Source organism: Camarhynchus parvulus, chromosome 3, assembly GCF_901933205.1.
Source record: "Camarhynchus parvulus chromosome 3, STF_HiC, whole genome shotgun sequence".
NCBI lineage: Eukaryota > Metazoa > Chordata > Aves > Passeriformes > Thraupidae > Camarhynchus > Camarhynchus parvulus.
The window spans coordinates 46,460,740-46,483,361 of NC_044573.1; the positions used below are offsets into that span (position 1 = coordinate 46,460,740).

The 22,622-nt window shown below is 42.2% G+C and overlaps 1 protein-coding gene across 1 annotated transcript in view; it reads right to left on the reverse strand.

Annotated features, from left to right (window-relative positions):
* Window positions 1-14,264, reverse strand: part of UST (uronyl 2-sulfotransferase) — a 155,295-nt gene extending 141,031 nt beyond the window's left edge. Inside the window, 2 exon segments of the mRNA XM_030944405.1 lie at window positions 13,643-13,855; window positions 13,858-14,264. Coding sequence (XP_030800265.1) covers window positions 13,643-13,855; window positions 13,858-13,891 — 247 coding nt within the window. The 5' untranslated portion in view covers window positions 13,892-14,264.
* Between the last annotated feature and the right edge of the window lie 8,358 nt (window positions 14,265-22,622).

Genomic DNA, 22,622 nt, shown 5'->3' on the forward strand with positions numbered 1-22,622 from the left:
TCACAAGCTCATTTTAAGCAGAATACATTAAAAAGTATGCTTTTCTAGCTTAAATCAGGAAATTTTTGCCCAGCAACCTCTGCTTCTCTCACCCCACTTTTTCTTTTCCCAGCTATCACTCCCTCCCACATGCTTCCCTGTCATTTTGAGAGTCTCAAGCCCAGCACACAGTTCTGCAGTAGCAGGCTTCCCTGCTGAGGGAAACAGGGTGAAGAAAGACTAAAATGCTGCTCCTCAAAGACAGGAAAATATGAGTTTCTATGCCTCGGCTGGATGGAGGCTCTGCTGGGCAAAAGCTGCACATAGTTGGGAGGCCTGTTTTCACACTTCCCTGAACTACCCTGTGCCTCAGAAGTCTCCTGGGAAAAACAACTTCCTTATTTTCAGGAACACTGTACAGATATAAAGCTCACAAACTGAACAAACTCAAACTACCCCAACCAGAAGAGACAGGCAAGTGCTGAAGTAAGGGTAAGTAGAAGAGTTTCCATGCTGCTGAGTATCACTGTTTTGTTGGACATGGTGCACAGCTTCTGGGAAAATCTGTGCCCTCCTAAGAGTGCAGAGAATCACAACTTCACAACTCTGTTCCTGATACTGCTATTAATCAGGCAAATGACACCAAAGGCACAAAACCTCTCTATGCCCTTTAAATGAAATCAGAAGTGTCAATAATTATCTTCCTCTTTGACTTGCTAGATGAAAACTGAGGCATGAGGATAAAAAACCAGAGAGTTGTATACTCTCCAGTCAGTAAAAATCGAGTGAAGAGGAAGCAAGAAGGACATTTAGTAGCTTCTTTTACAGATGATGGAAAAATTTCTTTGTTTAGGACACTTGAGAAGAAAATTTCAGGCTTGCCTCTTTTTTTTTGTAAATAATAAATTTATCATTGATACAATAGCTCCAAACAAACAAGCCTAACTATGCAGCAGGGTAGAACAAAGAAATTCAGCATACAGGCACAGCTCTGATCTTGGGGACAGCTGGGTCCATGCCTCCCCTCCCACCCCCAAGGTTTGTAACCCTCATTAAAATCTTTCTGAATCTCAAGTCCCTCTTGCACGAAGCAGCACACACACCATCACTAAAGCCACAGCACATTTAGAAAGAGGGAGAAAAGTGTATCAGCCCATTGGGAGCCCTACCAGATAAAAGCCATTGGATCCTCCACTGGTGCTACACACTCTGTCACTGGCATGACACGCAGCATCCTTGAGCCAGCAGAGCAAAGAGGGGAGTGGCAGTCTCACAAGCACCTCAATGAACTTACTGCACACAGCTAACTGAACACCTCAGCACAATAATAATAAGATCCAGTTACTGCCAGCCTCAGCTGTATTGGAGCTGGGGTCAGAAGGTGAAAGATACTATATGCTATTTAAAAGGCTTTCAGTTTCTAAAATTCATAACCAAAGAGTTGCAGAGGAAAAAGAACTGAAGCTGTCAGCTGTTTCCATGTAGCATAGTGCAAAAAACCAGACAACTGCTGAGCTATAAAGAATCACAGAGCTTTGCCAAAATTTGCTTCATTGATTAGATGAGACAAGTATCAGCTTCAAAACTAGACAGGGAAAATGCAACAGGCCTAATGAAGTAAGGCTGTTCATCAGAAGATTAAATAACGCATGCTGAATTTGACTGACTCCCCAGAAAAATATAATTGAAAATATCATTGATGATATTAAGTAATAGGTTTTGCTTATTAATAGTGAGGCAAGGTAGAGAGCTCGCAGTTAGACAATGAAGCATTTTCTATTTCAGCTTTCATTTAATCACACTTCTGAAAATCTCTACTTTGCAAAAACAATCCTCCTCCCCCAAAAAAGGCCCCAAACTAAACCAACCCCCACACACACAAAAACACCACAAAGCCTCAGATAAACAGGTGGTAAGGTTTAGGCTCCACTCTTTTGTTATTCACTCTAATTTTCTTATTGTGCAATCTCCCAACAGGCAACACAAAAGAAATCTGCACATTTGTATGGGGAGTTCTGCTAGGAAAAGAACAATCAGCTGCAGACATGAAAGGAACTGAGAAGTCAGCAATTTCACAGCCTTTGCCTTGCAATATCTGCTGCAACATTTCAGATTGTATCGAAGCTGTTGTCGCGCACCATTTCCATGGAACTGTAAGAGTTAGGGAGAAACAAACACGGCACCAAATCTACCCATCAAGCAAGGACAGATACCCCCATGGTGCTCTTCTTCCAGGGCCTTATGTAGTCATTATTTTATGCATCCTAAGCACTGATCTTTCAGTGACCCACCGACATGAAGTGATGACCTTTCTATTTAAAAATCTTGCTAGTGTAACTTCCCAGCTCCTCTCTCCCATCCCCATCCTTCTCCCCCTTCTCTTTGGAAGCCTGGTCATCAACAAGTGCTTCTCAGAATAACTACCATGACAACTCAGATCCTTCCCACCAAACTTCAAGTATTTCCTTGTGCTTAAGTTAGGGGTTCTGCCAGAAAAGACACATAAGAAGCCTGAGTGAGTCTTTGGAGATACCTCTGTCTCTCCCTGCTGACTTCAGAGGGAACCTTTGAAATGAGGAGTAATGGTCTCACAGACAAGCCATGCATAGTCTAAGTCTTGTGTAACTTTTTCTAATCAAGACACTTGTCCGTCCACTGCTCCCCCTATAGTTCTCTCCTATTTAACATCCTCTTCTTGGCACTGTATTGCTCAGTCTGAATGCAATTTCTACCTGTAATCTCACCAAATTTGTAGAGAGGAAGTGTACCAACATCACCTGTCCAAGATCTTGCTGTGTATTTCACAGCAACCCGGTAGCCTTTTTCCTTACCTTTTAGGAATGCAAAGGCATGGGCTGCTTATGGGACACTTCTTCTCAGATCCCATTTTTTTCTGATTTTCAGTACAGAGATTCAGGTGGCTCTTCTCTGGATGTAGGCCAGCAAAAGAGGCAAGAGTATTTGCTCTATGATGCAAGCCACTGAAGAAAGAAAACCTGGTTGAAGGAAACAGGACCACCAGCAATTCATGATTGGGAAATCACCATCACCATAAACATGGTTTGGTGTAACAGAGGAACAGAGTAACAAAAGGATGGGAAACTACCTGTAAATACAGGGACAGCAGAAGGAAAAAGAGGTTCTTAGAAGGCAAGAGAACAAAAAATAAGACTGAACAAAAAGACAGCATTAAGTATGGTCAATATTGATGTAATCTCCTCCTAATTGCCATGAGATAAACAGAGGCATAAACGTTTATCAATTACGGTAAACATTCACAAAATTACTGTCTTCTGAAATCCAACCCAAAATTGTATATTGTGAGAATTCTCAAACTCTTTCTGAAACAACATCATATGGCTTCCCATGCCCCAACCTCTTCAGGACGCACGCCCATTTCAACACAAGACACTACCATGAAGGAAAAGCATAAAACTTCACAATCTAGATAGAAAAAAAAAAAAAAAAAAAAAAAACAAAAACAAACCAAAACCCAGAACATTCAGAGAAGTAATGCAAGCTCTAATCTGCACAAGAATTTCCAAATCTTAAGGTATTTTACAAGGTAAAAAGACAGGTAACTGGAATTTGGATTTCAAAAGCAAGCTTTGATATCAGGGCTAAAACACCATGTAAAGATCTTTGAGAAAATCAAAGTATCCTCCAAAGAATTCTGACATTGCATTGAAAGGCCAAGCAAAGATAGAAGCCTCACAATAGTCTCCAGCAGTTATTAAGCAAAAGCTAAGAAATATCCACTTATTCTAACAGCTTTGTTGTATGTATTCAGGATCATCTATTAGTAAACTACAAGAAGAATTGTAAGGAGCAAGTCCTCCCCCAGAAATACCAAGGACATTTCACATCAGGGGAAAAAAAAAAAAAAAAAGAAAAAGAAATAATAAAGTGGAAATAATAAACCAAATCTCCTTGACCAGCAACTGTTAATCCAGGCACCAGCAGCTCATCTCCCAAAATTGTCACTTGCTAGCAGTTAGTAACCTTGTAAGAGTACAATGTTATGCTGGCATCCTCTCCCTGGGACAGCTACATTAAACTGAACCAACCATCCACTTGATCAGCAGAAGTTTTTAAAATAAACACTCTCAGGGGTGCTGAAACACGCTATTTACTCATGGCAGAGACGTACTGCTTCTTCACTCAAATAGGAACAGGCACTATGATCTCCATCCCAGCCTCCTGATGACTTCTACTCTGAATCATTAAGTATGATAAGTAGCAAGCCTTGGCAAGCATCCAAATGTCTATTTCTAAAGCATTAGTACTCAGAAACCGTAACACAAACCTAATCACTGTGCTTCCATGCTTACAAACAAAGCTGAACATCCATTTTCAACACAACAGGGCCTGCTCCCCTCAGTGCAGCTCTAAAGAGCAAGAGAGTAAAATAAATTTCACTGAAATAATTGCTCTCCACTTCCTATCCACCCGTCCAGTCTCCAAACATCCTCTAACCCAGATTCTAAAACAAAGAAAAACAAATGCCTCATTATATAAACACAAGTTATGTTTGAAAATCTACTTGCCTGCTCACCAATAATGATGAGGAAACATTTCTTGGTGGAAAAAAAGAAAAATCACGTCATCACTTTCCACAGCTTTCACTTGAAAATTCAAAAAAAAAAAAAAAGAAAAAGAAAAAGCCCAAACTATAAGCTAAAAGCTTGAGGAGCCACTGCTGTGCCAGTAAGACTTGGTCTTTCAGTCAAGCACCTCTGCTGCCCAGGGAAAGGCAGTGGCAGACTATCCCACCTTGGTGTTCCCTTCTAAGGTAATATCAACAGGCTACAGACAACTGACATTCCCAAAAAGGGCTGATCCTACTTGTATCATGTCTGTAATAAACTGTAATGGCCTGGAAATGGCTCTCTCCCCTCACTGATGAGACAGGAAAAGCAGACAAATAGCTGAGAGGACCATGAATCTTATAGCAAGATTTGAAGAGGAACTTAATTCTTGTCAATTTCAAAAGGATTCATGTCTTCCCTGCCCCCATGATATGAATGAACAGCACCCAGACCATTGCAAGCCCTGGCTTCAAAACTTACTGGTCCAAGGAAAAAACCAAATATAGCACAGAAGGGGGATAGGAGGACCTCCCCTTGCACCCCAGTTCTTCAGGAGAGACAACCCAAACAGAAATACTCTCAGAAGGTTCTGCCTCCATAACAATGCAGTAGCTGAATTTTCTAAGTGCGTTTCATACACACCCACGTGAGCACACAGAGTGGCTACTGACCTCCTTGGCTGTACCTGTAACAGAGGAAACACAGGGCTTTCTTTCACACCACTGCAATTTAAAACAGAGCTCACAGGGGGTCAGCAGCAGGTGCCAAGTCACAACTTGGAAAAAAAAACCTACAACAGCCTTGTTTGTCCAGTCCAAGATGAAAACAATCTCTTACATCTTACCTGAAACCTGTCTTTGCAGAGAGAGACAACTATGAAAACAAAATATCCAGGTCTTCCAGAATAGGTTACAGGAGCCAGAAGCTAACAATGTGCAACTACTTGCACATGAAACTAAGAAAACCACCCTGAAAGAAGGGCTTCCTTATGTGCTTAAAATTTATGTCGAAAACATGCGGTGATTATCATACAAAATACACTCGAGCAATTTCAGTAATCCCAGATTTTTCCTAGACACAAGAGACAGCAGACACACTTTCTATTAACATACAAATTTAAATGATGGGAGAGAAAGGACCAATTACCATCTGGAAAAGGAGTGAAAAAAGGACACCTGATCAACCATTTTACAGAAGGTTCCTGCCAAAAATTATGTCATATCCAATTCCCCCTGTTATACCTTCATCATACAAACTCTGCTAAAAGACCCTTGCGCTTAAATAACAAACAAATAACTTCCACTTACTGTCACTGGTGATTTTGACATGTGCTACTGATTTCAAAACAGTTTTTATCAGGCATCAGTGCAGTAGAGCTAGCAGAGATGTTAATTTATCTCAAACTTCTTACTAGAGGTAAAGGGGGGGGGAAATTAGAGAGCCTTTCTTTTCCCCACAGAGCATGAAGCTCGTTGTAGCTGAAGGAGTTATTTTTGCTACAGAGTCCCTCATTCTAGCACCCTTGAATGTTTATCAGTCTTTGTAAAACCCCAAGCAAAAGCAACCTTCCTTCTCCCTAATTTGGTGTGAAAATATGAGAATCACTGCAACAACCACTTTTTTCCTCATAACAGTCAATCCCTTTTGGCTGACTACGCTCCAGCAGAGAACTTGCCATTCACTTAGGATGAACAAGGCTTCAAGAAACTGCATTTTCACAAATGCAGCACCACAGGAAAAAAGAAATAAGTTATTTGGTAACTTCTGTGGACATGAAGTCTTCTAGATGAAGACACATCTGAAAACTGAAGCCCTCTGATGAGACTCTGGAAACCAAATATAATAACTCCTGAAGTAAAACTGAACAGAGACTGTGATAGCCAACAGTGGTGACACCCTTGAAAGAAAAGCAGCTGGACCATTGACTTTGCCTCAATCTATACAGGAGCTTCCTTCTAACACTATCTGCCTTATCTCTTTGACACAGCCAAAACCTGTACACAACAAAAGAGTTTATCAAAAGATTCTTTTTCCTCTCAGTATCTCTGTGGCTATGACCACCACACTATCTCAGAGTATCCTACTCCATCACACATTAATCTTCAAAATGTCATTTGGACAAAAGGAGGTAACAGAGAATTTCTACACGATTTGTTCAACGTCACATGAAGTCTGTCAGAGCAGAGAACTGAAGCCTCTCTCATCTCCTCAGGCCCAAGTGAAACATCCCATTTAACCAGCAGATTTGTTGTTACACAAGTATATATACCACACTGCAATACAACCTGAAAGTAAACCAAATAAATAAAATTTTTGAAAAAGCTGTAGTAATTTCCCTCTCATCAGGGACTGAATTAATCCTTTAAATCCCTTGTCAAATGCCAAAGTGGACAATAAGAAAAAGAAACATGTACACAGACACCCATATGCAATTCCTGATTCCCAGACTGGAGTCTGACTTTGAAAGCAGAAAATACATTCCTAAATAAATGCCATTCAATTTTCCAAATATATTTAGTATATTATCACAACACATTCACACAAGCATTTTTTGCTATGACTTCACTGTACAGAGTGCTTCAGGCAGCCAGCACAATGTAATCCAGAGACCACTCAATCTTTTTGAAAGGAAAAGGCTTGAGTTTTATGACCTTGGTTATAAAATTAGATGCATTCTGGTTCTCCACAGAGTATTTCCTGACATCACCTTGTGTTAGGCGAAGCTTTGTTAATCTTGCCATCAGACAAGCTGTGAGTGATGAGCAGTCTTTTAACAAAAGCTACTTAGAGATGAGGCTCCTCTTTTGTCTTCCAAAGAAGCTCACTTATAACTTGACAGTTTAGTAACCTAAATGGAAGTCCAGATTTATTTTGTCTAAAAGACAGTATGTATGGCTTTCACAACAGCAAAATGAGGAAGTTCAAAGAGGACAGAAAAGCTAATTAAGAAAGATACAGCTACATACAGACTTGTGATTTAGGTTCAGACCATCTCTTTTCAAGGCTTTTAGGAAGCAGATTCCAAACTGACCTTTCAGTTCCCTACAATGTTAATGAACTTTGAAATTTAATTAATTTCATGTGTATTGCAACTAACTAATCCTGTGAGAAGTCAGACCAAAATGAAAATGCTTTGGAGTACAGAAGATCTGTCTCTTTTGAGAACAATATGAGGGGAAAAAAGTCAATAAGAACATAACCCAGGCCTTTTTAAAAGCTTAGGCACCTCAGAAATGTGTATTGTGTCACCACAGACCTGACTCAGACCTCACCTACAGACCTGACTGTTTTCCTTGAGTGTGTTTCTCCTACTCGCACACCTGAAGGGCCTTCAAAGCTGTAAAGGATTCCTGATCCATGCATGTGTGCATGTGCAAAACAAAACTGAACGAGACAACCTTTTCTGGCCATGTAAAGGCAGCATGCTGTCTACCTGCAAAAATAAAGTATGGTAGGTGCTTCTACATTTTAGAAAAGCTTACCCTGAAGAATTCTGTGCTTTACATTATTCTATATATAAATGCAGTATTATCAGAATAAAAATCCCAACCATTGCCCCTGGAAAAAAACCCTAAAAATCCTACTGTTGTCCCTCCCTTCTACAGCTTATAAAAAATTTGCACACAAAACACTGACACTTAGTTTAACTGTTTTCTTTGGATAGTCGGGTTTTCATTTTTGTCCCTCTCTTAACAGGTTAACAGGAAAAAATCAGATAGGTCAGAAGAAAACAAAACCAAACCAACCAAACAAGAAAATCCAACCACAACGCCCTACCAAAAATAAAGCCAATTCATACTAGCTTGATTTAAATAAAAAGTTTCCCTTGCTGCTTAGTTTTTAATATTTTGAAGGTTTTTGTAACAACCTCCCCAAATACTCAGATTTCTTTCAGCTTCTTTTATGGTTATATTCCCCAAAATAAACACAACTGTTGCTCTGACAACTTTAAAGCTACCAAGACCATCTTGGCCAAAACACCTGAGAACTTCCAGTGTCATGAAGACGGAGAGCAACACAGAAATTGTTTAAGGAACACAAGTGGACATTTAAGGCTTTTGCCTTGCATAGGAAACCACAGGAAAGGCAACTTTCACATGCAATTAAACCAGTGTATTTGTTGTACAGGCTCCTGGCAAGTTCAACAGGGGAAATGTTTTAATCGACACGAACAACAAGTTCACACAGCAAATACTGAAGATACAAAGGTTTTATGTTTTTATTGGCCATTAGAGAGTTGCTACCAGCCCTTGGAAATTCTCATTTCTGTAATTTGAAGCATGTATATCTCACAAGTCAATGTAAAACCACTGCAGTTGCAGGGGAGTGGAGTCCCTAGTGCATTTCCCAAAAGCCACTGGGCTGTCCAAGATTTACGATTTGTGTCTTACTCATCTAAGGGAAGACTCTTCTCACTTCCTTCCACCACTGGAGCTGGTTTTCAATTAGTGAGCCAGGGTTACCTTGGCAGAATCAACAAGCAAGACCTCATTTGTGCAAATCCCAATACTGCAGCTCATTACTGGAAAGCCTGGCGGTTTTTAAACCTTCCTGTTTTTTGGAGATCATTTTTGGTCCAGGACTGGTATGCACCCCCACAGAGCAAATTTAAGCCTACTGGCAACAGATACACTTTCAAGTATCTTCCACAGATAATTCAGAAACAACCCACATATGCCTGTGACCTCCCCAATAATTTCATGCTGAAAAACAGGGTCCCTCCCGATGGGATGACTGCAGTGTGAAACTTGAGCCCTGTCACTGCAAGCCACATCCAGAACACACAGCAGAAACATCAGCTTTCCACAGACCTTCTGTACTCTGAATTACTGTAAGCTTGAAGTCAGAACAGGATAAATAACAAAACACAGCCTCATATCTACCGCTCTATTCTCATTTGCTCAGGATGACTCTGCTATAAAAGAAATGGCCATGTCAAGTGGAAATACCAAATACAGCTACTGTCTACCCTAAAAACTGCCATTATGTTTTACCAAGATTCTCTCCAATCAGTACGGCAACCAAAAGAAAAAGAGGCATATATGGACAAGACACCAGAGGAGCCAAACTGGGAGAGAAAAAAAAATTACTAATAGTCTGCATATTCTGAAAACACATTCATCTTCCCCGCCTCCAAAGGAAAGTTAATAGAACTAGCAAATGTTCACACTTCATTCCTTTGAAAATAAATGTATACCTCCTCCACAGCATATGATGCAGGCCTAATAAAAAAATTAAAGTTTTTCAAACCAAGTGTTTTCACACTGTCTTGATTTTCTTTTATGCACACACCTGCCTGATGCAGGTGTGATTTCTGTCCAGACCACTATTGAAGTTTGGTGTTGTTGCTCACGAACTTCCTTTCAAGTTCTGAGGTAAAAAAATCCAAGCATTCCCCTCACAATAACACAACTAAACATGAGAAAAGCACTGAAACTTCCAAATGCAAACAAAAACTGAAGTCAGACAAGATGACCCCTCCCACACTACGGAGGGCACAAAACGGAGAAATCAATATTCCCTTTAGGCTACTCCTTGTTTCTGTAGATTTACATACAATGAGGGAAACTGAAAAATTCACATAGCAAACATGGTTTACAAACTAACTGCTCATTTTTTTGGAGATCTGAACTTTAACACCATAAATTGTGGGTTGGAAGGACTAGAAGGAAAGAGTTACTTGTACACTGAATCTGTGGCTTCAGGGGGGGAAAAAGTTTGTTTTGGTTTTTTTAACGTCATGAAACTTCCCTCTGCTGTATAAGACACACATTTACATGCACAGCTTTGGTAGTTAGCAGGATGGGATGCCCAATACCTATTCCTCCAGCAGATCTGTTAGGTCCCTGGAAGACAATAAGCCTTCTAGTTACAAAAAAAACATTGTTCCTAATTTGAAAGCCTTCCCAGCTGGATACCTCAAGGAGTATGCGCCACTCTAAAAAATTAAAAAATAAAATGTTCAGTAATGTCACCCACGTGGATCAACTTTGACAACCCAAATGAAACTGCCGACCAAGGAAGTATAAAGTAACTCCATAAAGTTGCATGCAGACACCTCAGTACCCAAAGTACATCCCACCTGTCTGCAGAGGCAGCAAGCACCACCTGCTTAGTGGGTACCAGGACTCCAGCCAGCCATGAGGACTCTGCTTTCCTCTCAGCCACTAGCCTGGTGCAGGATGTTAGCCAAATCTGCATCTCCTTAACATCGCAGGGCACTCAGGCACAGAAAGGAAATTCCTACACTAATTCATGTTACAAGTGCAGAAGTTCATTAGCAGAGATTAATAGATCTGTCTACTTTCTCCTGTGAGAATCCCACACTTCAAAAGAACCCCAAAACATTTTCAGTAAGACTACACTCCATCCCCAGGGGCTCATCACGTTCAGGCACACACAACAAAGGCTTTTCTGCACTTGCTGAGCACCTCACAAAAATTATCCTGACCCATTCTCAAAGATGCAGTGGTTTCCAAGCCTTTCATCTGCAGGCCTCAGAAGATTTTCCAGCAGACATGCAACTACTGGCTAGAGTGGTTAGGGTAGTAGATCTTAGATTTTTTTCCCCCATTCCTCAAAAGCAGTCAAAAGACCACAAGCTGAGTAACCCTGAATTTCTTGCAGTCTATTTTCACCCAACCTAAGCAACATTTATTCCTGAAGAAGATGAAAATTTAAAAATTGACAACAATTTTTGTCTGAAACCAGAGATTGTGTTTAATCCCACTAAAGTATCAATCAATAGCAAACAAAATCTTCTACCAGCGTGAGCTGTGCCTCTTTAGTCCAGAAAAGAGAAGACTGAGAGGGAATCTCATTAACGCATATAAATATCTCAAAGGTGGATGCCAAGAGGATGGTGCCAGACTCTTTTCCATGATGCCCAGCATCAGGACAAGGAGCAATGGCCATAAACTAAAACACAAGAAGTGGCAGAGCACTGGAACAGGCTGCCCACAGAGACTGTGGAGTCTCCTTGTCTGCAGACATTCAAAACCTACCTGGATATGTCCCTGTGTTGACCTGCTCTAGGCGACCCTGCCTTGGGACCAGAGGTAGATGAGATGATCTCCAGAGATGCCTTCCAACCCTAGCAATTCTGTGATTCTATGGTGGAAAATTTGTCAGTTTTCTCTTCACTGGAGGAATTTCTTCCTAATTGTAATATTAAATGGGAAAAAAGTCATTAAAACTCAAGCCAAAATTGCTGTTGTGTTCGTGAAGTAATATCCAAAACATTTTTCTTCTCCTATTTTCACTTGTATTTTCACTGACTTTTTACAGCAGATTCACAGAATAACATTATCTGGAAGTGACTTCTGTTCTCCTGGTCCTATTTCCCCAAGAAAACAGGAAAAATTTACTTGGGCTGCTCAGAAGCTAGTCCAGCTGAGTTCTGAATATCTACAAGAACATCCCAACCTCCCTGGGTAGCCTATTCCAACACCTGACTTCTCTCACACTGAAATTTTTTTCCCTGATATCTCCTTGGAATTTCCCTTGTTTGCAACTTTGTGTTTGTTGTCTCTTGTCCTACTGCCCCTCCATACTCTCTCACTAGTTAACTGAAGACAAGGGATAGTTTTCCCATAAGGAAAAGCAACACACATACATAGAGCTGTATTCTTAAAATGTTCATAAAGTATGGACACATAGAAAAGGATCTGCAGCTAATTTTTCTGAAATACATGAACTGTATTTTTGTTTGTAACCTACCACTGCCTCTTACAGCTTGTACCTCTGCAGCATGTATCACCAAAGCCTCACCTCCACACACAAGTAAAGCAGACCAGCCAATGTGGTAAAAACTCACACCACAAATTATTCTGTAGTAATCCTCCTATATTGAGAAACACTTGGTTTTTGTTTCCTATTTCACATCACAGAATCACAGAATGGAACTATATGGTCTTTAAGGTCCCTTCCAATCTAAACCAACCTCACCGCTATGGGCAGGAAACACCTTCCACTAGACCAGGCTGATCAAATCCCCGTCCAGCCTGGCCTTGAACAATACCAAGGATCCATCCACAGCTTCTCTGGACAACCTGTTCTGGTGCCCCACTACTCTCATAGTGAAGAATTTCTTCCAAACAGCTAAACGAAATCTGCCCTCTTTCCCCCTTGTCCTACCATCACCTGAATTAGCCCTGCCAGCCTAAGGTACTTACTCGACCTCACGATAAACTCTTTTTCATACAACTTCTCTGCTGAGCAGGGAAGCAACATTTAGCGATGTGGATGCTGGCTACAAAGAAAAAACACGTGAAAACCTGGGGTCAGCATGAGGGTGAGAACTGCAGGCCACAGAGTGGGGCTTACACCGGCTCCACCGGGGCACCTCCTTTGGGTCCGCAGGCAACCAGGCTGGCAAAGCACCCGGGTGAGCTCGTGCGTTCGAGCGCTGCTGCACTGACCCTGCTGAGCACACCCTTCTCTCCAGACACCAACCTCCTGCACAAGGATGGATGCTTGGTGCACAAAGTGCATCTGGGGTTTTTGATTTGGTTTTTTTGGGGTTTTTTTGGTTTGTTTTTTTTGTTTGTTTGTTTGTTTGTTTTTAAGCAGCATCTTCTGCTGTGGGCCATCCGCATCCCGCTTCTCCTCTTCGGGGCACAGCACTCGGCGGGGGGCGCTGACAGCTCAGGGCGCCTGTGCCGGAGCTCCCCCGGTGCGCGACCCGCGGGCAGCGAGTGCTGCCCTGCGCTCCGCCCCGCCTCGGACCGACCCGGCGGCCAGCGGAGCCGGCACACCGCGCTCTGCCACGGCCACCGGGCACACAAAGAGCCGCCCGCGGGCACACAGCGCTCCCGGGGCTGAGAAAGTCCCGAGGGGACTCCGCTTTGGCCAGCAGGAACTTGTGGCGGGGCGCGCCCCACGCTCGGTCCCGCTCCGGTGTCAGCGCTCACGGCGCCGCGTCCCGCCTGCCCAGCCCGCCCGGCAGCCCCGGCCTCCGGCCGCCCCAGCCCCGCGGCCGTGTCCCCGGTGCGGAGGGAGGGAGGCCCAGCCCAGCCGCCACGGGGAGTGAGGGAGAGCCGCAACAAGTCCCCTCCGCCGCCGGCCGCCCTTACCCAGACAGTGCCGCAGGGCTAGCAGAAAGTGCGGGGGACCCCCGTTGAGCTGGTAGAAGAGGGAGCCCAAACAGAAGAGCAGCAGGGTGGCCATGCAGAAGACGTAGTCGCGCAGCGAGAGGAAGGGCAGCAGCGAGAGGGGCCGCCGCTTCATCAAGCCCCCGCCCTGGCCCGGGCCCCCTCCCTTCGCCGCCGCCGCGGGGGCCAGGGCTCCGGGCATTCCCCGCCGCCGTGCTGCTGCTTCTTCATCCTCCCCTTCGCCGCCGCCGGCTCACGCAGCCCGCCGGGGGAAGCGCATCCTCCATCCGCCTGCCCGGCTCCGGCTGCCCGCGGCCGGGAAAGTTCCCGGGAGCTCAGGGGATCCGTCCCGTCCCCATCGCCGGCTGCCCCCGGCTCCGCGGCAGGCGAGAGTCCCCGGCGCTCCTACGGCGGCGGCGGCGGCTGCTGCTGCTGCTGCTGCTACGGAGCGCCGCTAAGGGGAGGGGAAGGAGGTGGTCACCATCCCGCTCCCTGGGGCTCCTCTCCTCCTCCGCCGCCGCTCTCGCTCCCTCTCTCCGCTCGGCCTCTCGCCCCGGTGTCAAGTTACAGCCAGCGCTCCGCCGCCGGCCGCCTGCAACTCGCGGCCGACTTATGCGCGCCGCCCGGCCTCGCCGCCCCCCGCCCGGCCCGGCCCCGGAGCCCGCCCACCCCGGCCAGCCCCGGCCTCCGGTCCCGCCATGCGCCCGCCGCCTCCGCGCCAGCGACCCTGCGGGCGCCGCCGCCGCCCGGCCCCGCCGGCACAACGCACCTGCCCCGGGCCGCCGCGCCCGAGGAAAGTCTAACGCGGCGAGAAGGTCCGCTGCCTTAACATGGTGTAACATCGTTTGTGGGGGACGAAAGGGACCCCCACTTTTCTCCTTGCAGCCTTGCTGGGGTGATTGAAGCAGAGCTGTTATCTACTGGGGACAAGGCGTTAGACAAATACAGAAATTACAAAATTAAGATTGCACACACAGCCTTAATTTGACCCCATTGTACATATGGCTTATGATACAGTCTCTAATTACTCGATCTTGCTATTTTTCCTAGACAGCCACTGGTTGGTGAATGGCATTCAATCAGCGCTGAGCTGTCTAATAGCTTCATCCTCTTTATACAACATATGTCCCTAATGTGTCCTGATGGCTTATTTGGAGTTGTTCTTGGACATTGTCTGATGTAGAAATACATTTCATTCCCCATGTGGCTGTGTTGCCAGCACAGCAGTGGAGGGAGGAAAGCTTGGGGTGGTAAAAAAACCCATTTTGTTTTATTGACCTGGTTGGAATCAGGGATTTCCCAAGATCCTGCTCATGGCATCATATGAGACTCTTCATTTCTAAGAAACAGAAAAATTCTATTTGCTGTGGTTTCAAAGAAAAACTGGAAACCAGAAGCCAAGTGTAACTCACCATGTAAGAAATTAAAAAGCAATCACACTTTTCCTTTTAAGGCTTAAAAAATAAGTATGCCAGTTTAGGAGACCTGACTCTTAATCTTTTCACACGTATAGCTGGAAATTTTGCTCAGGAGACTGCATTCAGATGTTTTTGCCACTTGCCCTGAAAGGCTTGGGTAAAGGCTGCCTATGCTACTGACCTTGATTTTTTTGTTGGCAACGAGCAGCTAAGGGTAAAATATGGAAATTAATCTTGCTGGTGTGGATAAGAGGAAGAAGACAGAGTCTAACAATAAAGAACCATTCTCGTTGCATTCCTTGATAAAAAATACTCTCATATTGCCTGAATAAACCAACCTTCTTAGTTTGGAGAGGAATCTCCTGGTTTTAGTTACACACTTGTACGACATCAATGCACAGATGCTCCACAGTCTTATATGAAACCTGTAGCAAAGGCAAATTGAGGTATGACATATCATTTCTGAAAAACAGAAAGTAACAGCATACAAAAACAATAAGCCCACTCTGGGCTAAGCCTTTAGGGCTCCAGCTCACTTAAAAACAAAAATAGCCAACACCTTTCACCAGACAAAGCCATCACTCTAATTGCATGGTTAAACTTCTTAATTCTCATGAATATTTCTTTGAAACACTTAGGGAGTCCTGGGGGCCTAACTACCATATTCTGCTTCCATTAATGTTTTACTGTTTTACACTCCTTTGAATACTTCAGTATCTACTGTCTTACTTGGATGACAACATTGCAGATTTGGTTAATAGTGCTAGTTGCTGTTGCAGATGAGAAACAGATAAGCTCTTACACTGAATGTTTGAGAAAAGGGGATGCTTTGATGAGAAGACAGACAACATCTGTAAGGTGAGTCAATAAATCTTTATTTTTCTGGTTGCAAAGAAGGTCTTTGATCTCTAGGCAGAGATTAAAAAAAAAAAGGATGGAAAAAGAGACCAATCAATGGAGCAAAATTTAAGTGGGAAGGCTGTATTGTTGAGAGTTCTTGCCATATTTCTAAGCATCAATAGATAAAAAAACCCTATCTCTTGGGAGGAAAAAGAAATAGAAATCTCTGTTGTTGAAACATATGCTTAAACATGTAAATTAGCTGTAAAATTATTTACTTTCATATACGTGAACTGTCACAACTATTATTACAATTCCCAGCTAGGGCAATGTGCAGGAAAATAAATAAAATTTACTTTGTGCCATAGCTTGATACACTGAAACTGTTTTATTATTTTTATTTTTTCCCCTATTATTTATCCACTTTTTTTAAAAAAAATATGATTTTGCATGCACAGTGTAAAGCAATTTATATATATATATATACATATATATCCTTAAATTATTACATTCTGTTCACACAAAAACCCCCAAAGAATAAAGAATTCAAAGCACAAGCTGCACATGAAAAGAATATTATGATTTAAAAGCCAAGTATTGACACTTACGGGTAGGCCAAAGGTAAGAGTTTTCAAACAAGCTTGTTTTGACTTGTAGAGGGTATGACTTAAATTTTACCCTTTAATGGTGTGATGTTACTGTTTTGCTCAGAGGATCACTGCCTTGTAGAGTGCATGGGACAGACACTGTGCAGCCTTTCAGTTTATGTTTAATCTCTTTGTTCAGCATATGTCCTCAAGCTTTGTTTAAAGCTGTTTAATCCTGCTTGTAATGTGGAACTATTGACATCGTAGCAGGCTTTTCTACAGCATTTATTGTTACAGTACCTTGAGCATACAATGAATGCTTATGAATTACGTTCATGAGATGTAGGGAATATCAACATTTTACTTATTGGGAAATGAGACAGAGAGACTGAGGTTAAATATGCCTATTAATTTTGGTTGCCAGCCTTGAGATGACTGGGGTTTGCCTTGGTGAAATAGTTAGCATGACACCGTGCTTTGTACGTTTGACTTCAGATGCAGCTGTGAATGCTAACTACTACATATCAGATCCCAGGCTCTCAAACCTAACACCAAGTGTAAAAAGAGCACTCGGTGGCCACCTGCAGTTCAAGTAATGCACCTGACATCATGTAGGAGTGCTCTGGGGCTAGCAGACACAGAATCAATAATTTTCAGAGTGGTATTTGCTGCAGCAGTCCTCATCCTCTGCTTGCTCTGACCTTGTGTTGCTGTTTTTCCTCACCCTTTTAGATCTGGTCTCAGCTCCAAGATCTTTCTCCAAATCTGTTTTCTTCCATGACCTCATCCAGACTAGGTCCAGCTTTTGCTCAGACTGAATCCCCCTCCTGGCTGCAACAGTTGCAGCACAGAGGCACTTACCCCAGGGCTGGAAGAGGATGCTCCCCTGTAAAAAAGGAACAGAGAGCATAGCTGCCTAACATTTCCAAGTGAGTCCACATTCTAACTGTGCTAGATATTCCTGTACTGAATCATAATTACAAATGCATGGATTCAGAAACAAGTTCAATGAGCGAGATAAAGAGTGCAAGCTGGTTGTGTGTCTGACAATTCTTTGCAGAGAGACTCATTTGGCCAGATCAGAATGGGTTACCTATTGGCTGGTCAGATCTGCTAGGCAAAACATATTTTTCCTATTCTTAGGAACATCTGAACACCTTTTTTTAAACTATTATTTTCTAAGTAAATTCTTGAAGTAATCCAAATTTCTCACCTGTTATATTTCAGAGTTGGCGGTTGGCAAAGGTATAAATAACTAGAAAGGAATAAGATACAGACTGGGCCCTAGTTTTCACAAGGCAGTAAGGATAGAAGAAATTTAGATATAAGGCTTCACTGAGCAAAGGTTCACTGGTATAACAAAGTGACATAATGTCATCTAGGAAGCACCCATGAAAGATTTCAGATTTCAATTCCTCCAGCACTCTGCAATTCAGAAAAGGTTCAGAGTATAACAGAGGAATTGATGGCAACTTTGCAAGCTTTTTTTTGCTTTATTCAGCAGTTGATAATTTGATGAAGATTAAATAAGGATGCACCATACTTTTTAATTTAATTCATATAGAATTCTTTCAAGTTTAATCTGCCTTGGCTGAACTGGAATTGCAGCTCTGTGCTGGTGGTAATCATTTCTGTCCTTTGTGGAAGGTTCAGGAATATATGTGCCTATGAAAAATATGATAGTAAATATCAGAAGACAGGGAAATGAGCTTGTGTGCCAGATTGATAAAATTTAGTGACACTCTGGTAGAGCAGGTCACTGCAGAAGATAAATTTATAATTTCTAATTGAAATGGTACTTGGAATTACCTTAGCATGTTCTATCAATATCACTTGGAGTATGATGGATTTGTCACAAGGAATTTATATTAATCCCTTAACATAGCTGGCTATCTCCATCAATGTGCTACTTATAGGGCCATCTTAAGTCCTGATATCATTGTTTTTATTTGTTTGGTTAATTTTCTCAGAAAATGGGTAACAAGAGAATTCAGCCAGATTTTCAGTCAGTTTTAGTCAGCATGCATATCATTCAGAAGGGGCAATCAAAGCTAGACAGAAAAGAGGATGCTCTATAGCACATAGTCTTGATGATCAATCCTTTCCCCTCATAAATATCCACTCAGAACACCCAAACTGTGTTCCCTTTGTCTTTGTGTCCTCTTTGTATTGATTTTTGAATAGCAGTCTAATTCCTGCATTTGTCCACAGAAACTACTAATAGAAAGGCAGAAGTTTCAGTGTGTAAACATGACTTTTCACACAGCAGACCCATTAAAAGCTTCATTTGTTTAGACAATTAACAGAGTAACACCATATGATGGAATGGACAGATTTAGACATGTAAAGATGGAGAGGGTCACCCGGGGAAAGCACAGTACTGGTGCTAATTAGGCACCAATTAAAGTAGATAGTTAGGCAGGAATGTCTAAATCCAGGAAATGCAAAATATGATTGAAACACAGTTATCTCCAGAGTAGTTGCTGCATGCATGCAACCCCATGCAGTGTTACAGCACTGCAACACCAGGGAGCAGCAGTGACAGGTTAGCACGGGGCTCTCAGCACAACGAGACAGAGTGAGCAGGGAGCCATCCCGGCACTGATTTACCCCAGCCAATTTGTAAGACATTTTACTGCTTCCCATAGAGCACCACATTCTGTAGCATAGGAAAAAGCTTCAGGGAGAAGTAAGCTAATACACTGAGAGGTGTGTTGGTGTTGGAGCTGGGAACACTGTGGGAAGATGAAGCAGCTACCTAGTCTAGTCTGTATGGAACCCAAATCCAGATGTGTAAAACTATTCCTAAAATTAATATTGCAACTTCTGATATTATACTAAGAGTAGTGCCACCCCTGTGGGCTTATAAAATACAGCAGACCTGAAAACAAGGTCTCTGTCACAGTGTGAGATGACTCTCCGACTTGTCTGGCTTTAAAGTTTTGGGGTTAGGGGCAAGGAATGTAAGGAGAAGGAAAGTGAAAAGCCAAAGTGAAGTTAAAAAAGAAGTGGGAAGCAAGTTCCTATGAGGGACTGGAAAAGAGTAGTCCACCAAAGGTGAAGACAAAGATCCTGCACCTAGTGTGGTGTGCAAGGTGGAGGGTGATTGGTACTTACAGAGAAGAAGGAAGTTCTTTCCTAGTGGGGTGGGAAAACAGCAGCTGATATGGCTTTAGTGCTTAGCAGTCTTAGACTCCAGATAGGATTTTTAAAGGCAGCTGTCCAAACAACAGGAGTAAATCCCTCAGTAAATTTGGCCCTGGGTTTTTTCAGCTCATCTCAGACCTTATGTATGAAAAAAGTCACAAGTTGAATGTTATTTTACTGAATTATTCATAGACAGATTGGATGTAATAAAAGTATTTCAGAAAAACTGTTTGTTCACATATCAAAAAGTCATCGAATGTCAGGTTCTGTAGCATAGATCCCTCGCTTGGGAAAGTGGTATTAACCAAAAATAGAGTTATGCGTTGGCTGCTTTTGTATAATCTGCCACAGGGATATCATTACATATGTCATGTCAAATTTTGGAAAAAAACAGTGTACAAAAAAGGACTTACAGAGAAGATGGAGTTTACTGTAAAGCCTGTGAATCAGGCTATTTCATCTCCTAACCTCCAACAGTGGTGGCTATTCAGTGCATGTGTTGTATGAAACTGCCTTTGCTCCTCCTTGGCTGCCCATGTCCTGCTGCTCCCAGCCCCAAACCAGAAGCACACCATACTCCTGAGCCTCCCTCCTGAGCCACAACAGCGTTCTGTCCCTCAGAACTGTTTCCATTTGCTGCATAGGTAACTTGGTCTTCCAGGCACTCAGTTCTGTCAGCAAGCTTTTGACTGCAGAGTGGTGATGCACGGCTGAGAACTGAAATGGAAGATCAAAATTTAAAAACAGCAAACCAACAGATTAACGTACCAACTGCATACCAATATCTGGTAATTCCCCCCTCACATGAGGGACTGGTAAACCATGGAGAACTGAAGATGAAAACACTGTCCGTTATACAAGAATGCACACACATATATGAGGTACCTATAGGTGCAAAATGCTGACTTAGACTGGTTCAGGCGGCTTATTGCAACAGCTCAGAGATTTCTTTTTCTAACTTAGTTTTTTGACTCTTTTCCCAGATGGTTAGATATAGAATCTTGGGTTCCCATCCCTTCCTTGACACGCACACAAATAAACCTAAAGGTCTTGAAGTTTATATGTAAAGTTTCATTTTGATTCTGTAGAGTCAGATTAGGAGTTTTATTCAGTATCAGCTTGCAGAATAACTGTGGGAAATATGGAATTTATTAATTTTTTTAATTCCATAAGAATAGCTCACAAGTAATTAATTCTTGCTACTCTTGCAGTTTCATGTTGTTCTTAAAATGTGAAATATGCAAAGCAGAAAGTCAATCTGCATATCATAAAGTATTTCCACGTTTAAATTAGATTCTTTGGCAACAGTACTTCTGGAATGTGGTATGCATTTCTTTTGAAACTATACAAAATACATCTGGAAGATAATGCTTATGAAAATGCCTGTTGAAAAAGTATATGATATAAATCAAATATTTAGGACCTCTAAAGTAGAGCAATAAAATCTGTAAAATAACCATAAAAAGATACAGTGTAATTAACACAGTTATGAATGTTTACACAAAAATAGCAGCCAAGCATTTGCAAGAGAAGAAAGAATGTAATTCATTTATAATGAATAAAGGCAAATAAATCAAAGCCTCCTTGCTCAATTTATTGAGTCCTATTCAACACAGGGACTTCCTCTGAACCAGTATGATTTTTGTTCGGTCTTTGTCTAGAGCCACATGACTGGAGCAAAACTACGAATTGCTTTAAGCACTCCCAGATGCTGGAGTTGTCACTCTTAGATCATAGCACTTCCAATTCTTGTGGAAAAAGAAAGCATATATTCTCATTATACTGGGCCTTCAGCTGAGTAATCTTCTGATTTAGAGACTTGAGTTTAAAAAAACCAGTAACAATTATGATCAACTGGTCTGATTTCTGTTGCTTGATGAAATAAAAAAATTGCTCTGTTGTTGCTGCTGCTATTTTGTTGGCACTATGGTTTACTTCCCTGTCTCTTGCTGCAGCACCCTTAGCAGTTTCAGTGGGACTGCACTGTGCTGCTGATTGAGCTAAGGCAGACTTCAACATCACACCTTGTAAAGGCAGCTCCTATTGCCCTAATGGGAGGCTCTTTCAAAAGATGTCACCTTTTTTTCCCTTTCTTTTTATCTCCAATTAACACAAGCAGGCTCAACCATATGTCGTTTGCATTTATAAGAACAGTACACTGATCTTTTGAAGATTTGCTTAAATTGTATTTTTTCATATTCACAGCATAAATCAAAAAGACTATATATGTTCGTAACTTTATGAAAAATGTTAATTTACTGTAAAAGAAAGATCATTTTGCCTTCTCCTCAATCTTGCCTTTTTATTTCATGATATTTATCCATGGAAAGCAGGGTGTTTCAAGGACTGTGTATGACAGTCCCTGCTTACACCCTCAGATATCTGAGTTACAAGCCTCTTACATTTGTGTCTTATGCTGGCTCAAGGATGGGAGATGACAGATGTGCATCTGGGTAGGAAATCTCACCCTAAACTGCATCATGGAAACCCCCAAATACATATGGAGATTATATGGTATGTAAATCCCCCTTTCCTTCAGGACAGATAACCAGAAAAGGGTGGCAGGACAAGGCTATTGCTCCAAAACCTGCACTTTGCACCATCTGCATCTCCACTTTTCTGGATTTCAGCCTGTGTTCCTTGTGCCAAGTGCAACGTGATGAAGAATTATTCTTGCTGCAATCATCTGTGTCTGATCCCAGGTCAGGAAAAAACTACAACACTGAGCTGCACGTGTATGAAATGCAAGTGCTGTGGAAGAAATTATGATACAGGATCAAAAGTGTGATTCTTACATTGAATTCAAAGATTTGATTGGCTTGTTTGTCTCAGAGTAAAATTCTTCCTCAAAATTACATTTTAATAGTTACTTTGTTATTGGCTCGAGTGCTCTGTCACAAGCATCCATACATTCGTGGCTCCTATAGCAGTTATAGGATAAACTGCACCTTTTATCTTCATTCGAGCTCC